The sequence below is a fragment of the Colobus angolensis genome, unplaced genomic scaffold (genome assembly GCF_000951035.1).
Source record: "Colobus angolensis palliatus isolate OR3802 unplaced genomic scaffold, Cang.pa_1.0 Scaffold251, whole genome shotgun sequence".
Taxonomy (NCBI): Eukaryota; Metazoa; Chordata; class Mammalia; order Primates; family Cercopithecidae; genus Colobus; species Colobus angolensis.
In genome coordinates, this window is record NW_012115722.1 from 2,377,583 (window position 1) to 2,380,130 (window position 2,548).

A 2,548-nucleotide genomic window follows, 5' to 3' on the forward strand; every position below is an offset into this window, starting at 1 on the left:
AGAAAGAAAGAAAGAAAGAAAGAAAGAAAGAAAGAAAGAAAGAAAGAAAGAAAGAAAGAAAGAAAGAAAGAAACCGTATAACCCAATGTTACAGATAATAAAATGGGAACAGATGAGTAAATTAACTTGTCCAATGTCACAAAGTTATTAAGTCAAAGAACTGCATTTGAACTCAGGCAGCCTGTACTCTGTTGTCTTTAAACATATGGTACTCAATGGTAAAGTCCTTAGTACAGAGTTAAATGCAGAAGAATTGTTGCTCTTAAATATGTGTATCAATTATCTTTTTGCCACAATAGTGCTGTGTAACAACCATCCCCAAAGCTCAGTGATGTGGTACAAGATGAGCATTTGTCCTCAGAGAGTGCCAGTTAGCTGGCTGGTTGTTCAGATCTAGGCCAGGCTTGGTAGAATCAGCTAGTCTTGCTTTTCTGTCTGGGGTCACTTTGCATGTTGGAGGGGCTGGATTCATTCACATTGATCACAGTTGGCTGGATGGCAGTGAACTGACTCTTGGGGTGGGTAACTGGGCCACGTGTCTGTCATTATGCACATGGCAGGGGCAGGCTTGAGGCCTCATCTTGGAACTGGGGCGGTATCACTGCCATTGCATTCTGTCAGCCAAAGCAAAGGCACTAGAGCAGCCCAGACTCAAGGAGGTAGGGGATTTGACTTCACCTCTGGGAGGAGTGAAAAAGTCACAAGACAAGAGTGCAGATACAGGAGGGCATGAATAATGGTGGCCATTTAAAAAAATCAATTTATAATATCTAAAAATGCTTAAATATTTTAAATACTTATGTATTGTAACAGTCTGGAATTTTCTCCCCCAAAATGCAGGCTGCTGCTGAGTCAGCAGAAGCCCAGACCATCCGTTCTGTTCAGCAGACCCTGGCGTCGACCAATCTGACATCCTCTCTCCTTCTCAACACTCCACTGTCTCAACATGGAACAGTGTCAGCATCACCTCAGACTCTCCAGCAATCCCTCCCTAGGTCAATCGCTCCCAAACCCTTAACCATGAGACTCCCCATGAACCACATTGTCACATCAGTCACCATTGCTGCCAACATGCCCTCGAACATTGGGGCTCCGCTGATAAGCTCCATGGGAACGACCATGGTTGGCTCAGCACCCTCCACCCAAGTGAGCCCTTCGGTGCAAACCCAGCAGCATCAGATGCAGTTACAGCAGCAGCAGCAGCAGCAGCAGCAGCAGCAACAACAGATGCAACAGATGCAGCAGCAGCAACTCCAGCAGCACCAAATGCATCAGCAAATCCAGCAGCAGATGCAGCAGCAGCATTTCCAGCACCACATGCAGCAGCACCTGCAGCAGCAGCAGCATCTCCAGCAGCAAATTAATCAACAGCAGCTGCAGCAGCAGCTGCAGCAGCGCCTCCAGCTGCAGCAGCTGCAACACATGCAGCACCAGTCTCAGCCTTCTCCTCGGCAGCACTCTCCCGTCGCCTCTCAGATAACATCCCCCATCCCTGCCATCGGGAGCCCCCAGCCAGCCTCTCAGCAGCACCAGTCGCAAATACAGTCTCAGACACAGACTCAAGTATTATCGCAGGTCAGTATTTTCTGAAGACGCATGTGGCAGACGGATTTGCATATACCGAGGAGAGTGGCATAGGAGGGTAAAGCATATGTGGCTGAAACCTGTAGGTTGGTGTTGGTTATGCAGAAATGTGTAACAGATCAAACGGTCCTCTCAAGTGTCTATTAGATAGGCAATAAGAACTACAGTGTAGCTGAGTAACATCTTTTAGCTGACTATAAATCACTTTGTTTTTAAACAAGAAAAGCTGTGCTATTTTATGTGATGCCTTTTTTATTTATTCAGGCTATACCTACAATATGTGAATCAAACTGTTTAATGAATCCTGGGACATATTAATGACTATAAACTGGCCTCTCTGAGTCGTAGAAAATGGCCTTATTTCTCTAGAAGTGAGTAAACCATACTTCCAGGCTATGTGAACTTCTGAAGCCCTAAAAATAAAAAGCACAGTTGTAACTACCTGAAATATGAAGATCCAGTTTCATACAAACATTTGTATGACGTGAATAGTTGATGGCATTTTTTTGTCATGAAAAAAAAATGTAAATCACAGACTTTTGCCAAAGCTCTTATTTTTTTCCTAAATCTCTCCAGAAAAAAAAATGCAAGTGATTAAATTCAATTATTGACTTATTTACACTTTTTATCTATGACTTCTCCAAATCAAACCACAGTATATGTTGTAACAATATCTATGGCCACTGTTAGCCCATTATATTCATTCCAATTAGAAGAAAAGAAATGTGAATATTATATTCCGTGTTTTGAGTGACAAGTTTCAAAAAATAAAGACACTGTATTTTTAAAAGGGAAATGCACTTAAATGAGAACAGTTATTACAAAAGTTAAGATTTAAAAAGAAAAAGCAAGAGTTTTTATTATGATGTAATACCAGTAGACTATTTAAAAGGCACACCACATCTGAATAATCAATGTAAATATTTTCTTTCAAAGTTGTAAGTTTTCATATCATGTGCTGTAA

At 42.0% G+C, this 2,548-nt stretch overlaps 1 protein-coding gene across 1 annotated transcript in view; it reads left to right on the top strand.

The window, feature by feature from the left end:
• Positions 1 to 2,139, top strand: part of TOX3 (TOX high mobility group box family member 3) — a 108,686-nt gene extending 106,547 nt beyond the window's left edge. The window contains exons 7-8 of the mRNA XM_011946629.1: positions 841 to 1,575; positions 1,849 to 2,139. Coding sequence (XP_011802019.1) covers positions 841 to 1,575; positions 1,849 to 1,902 — 789 coding nt within the window. The 3' untranslated portion in view covers positions 1,903 to 2,139. The remainder of the gene's footprint in view (positions 1 to 840; positions 1,576 to 1,848) is intronic.
• The last annotated feature ends 409 nt before the right edge of the window (positions 2,140 to 2,548 follow it).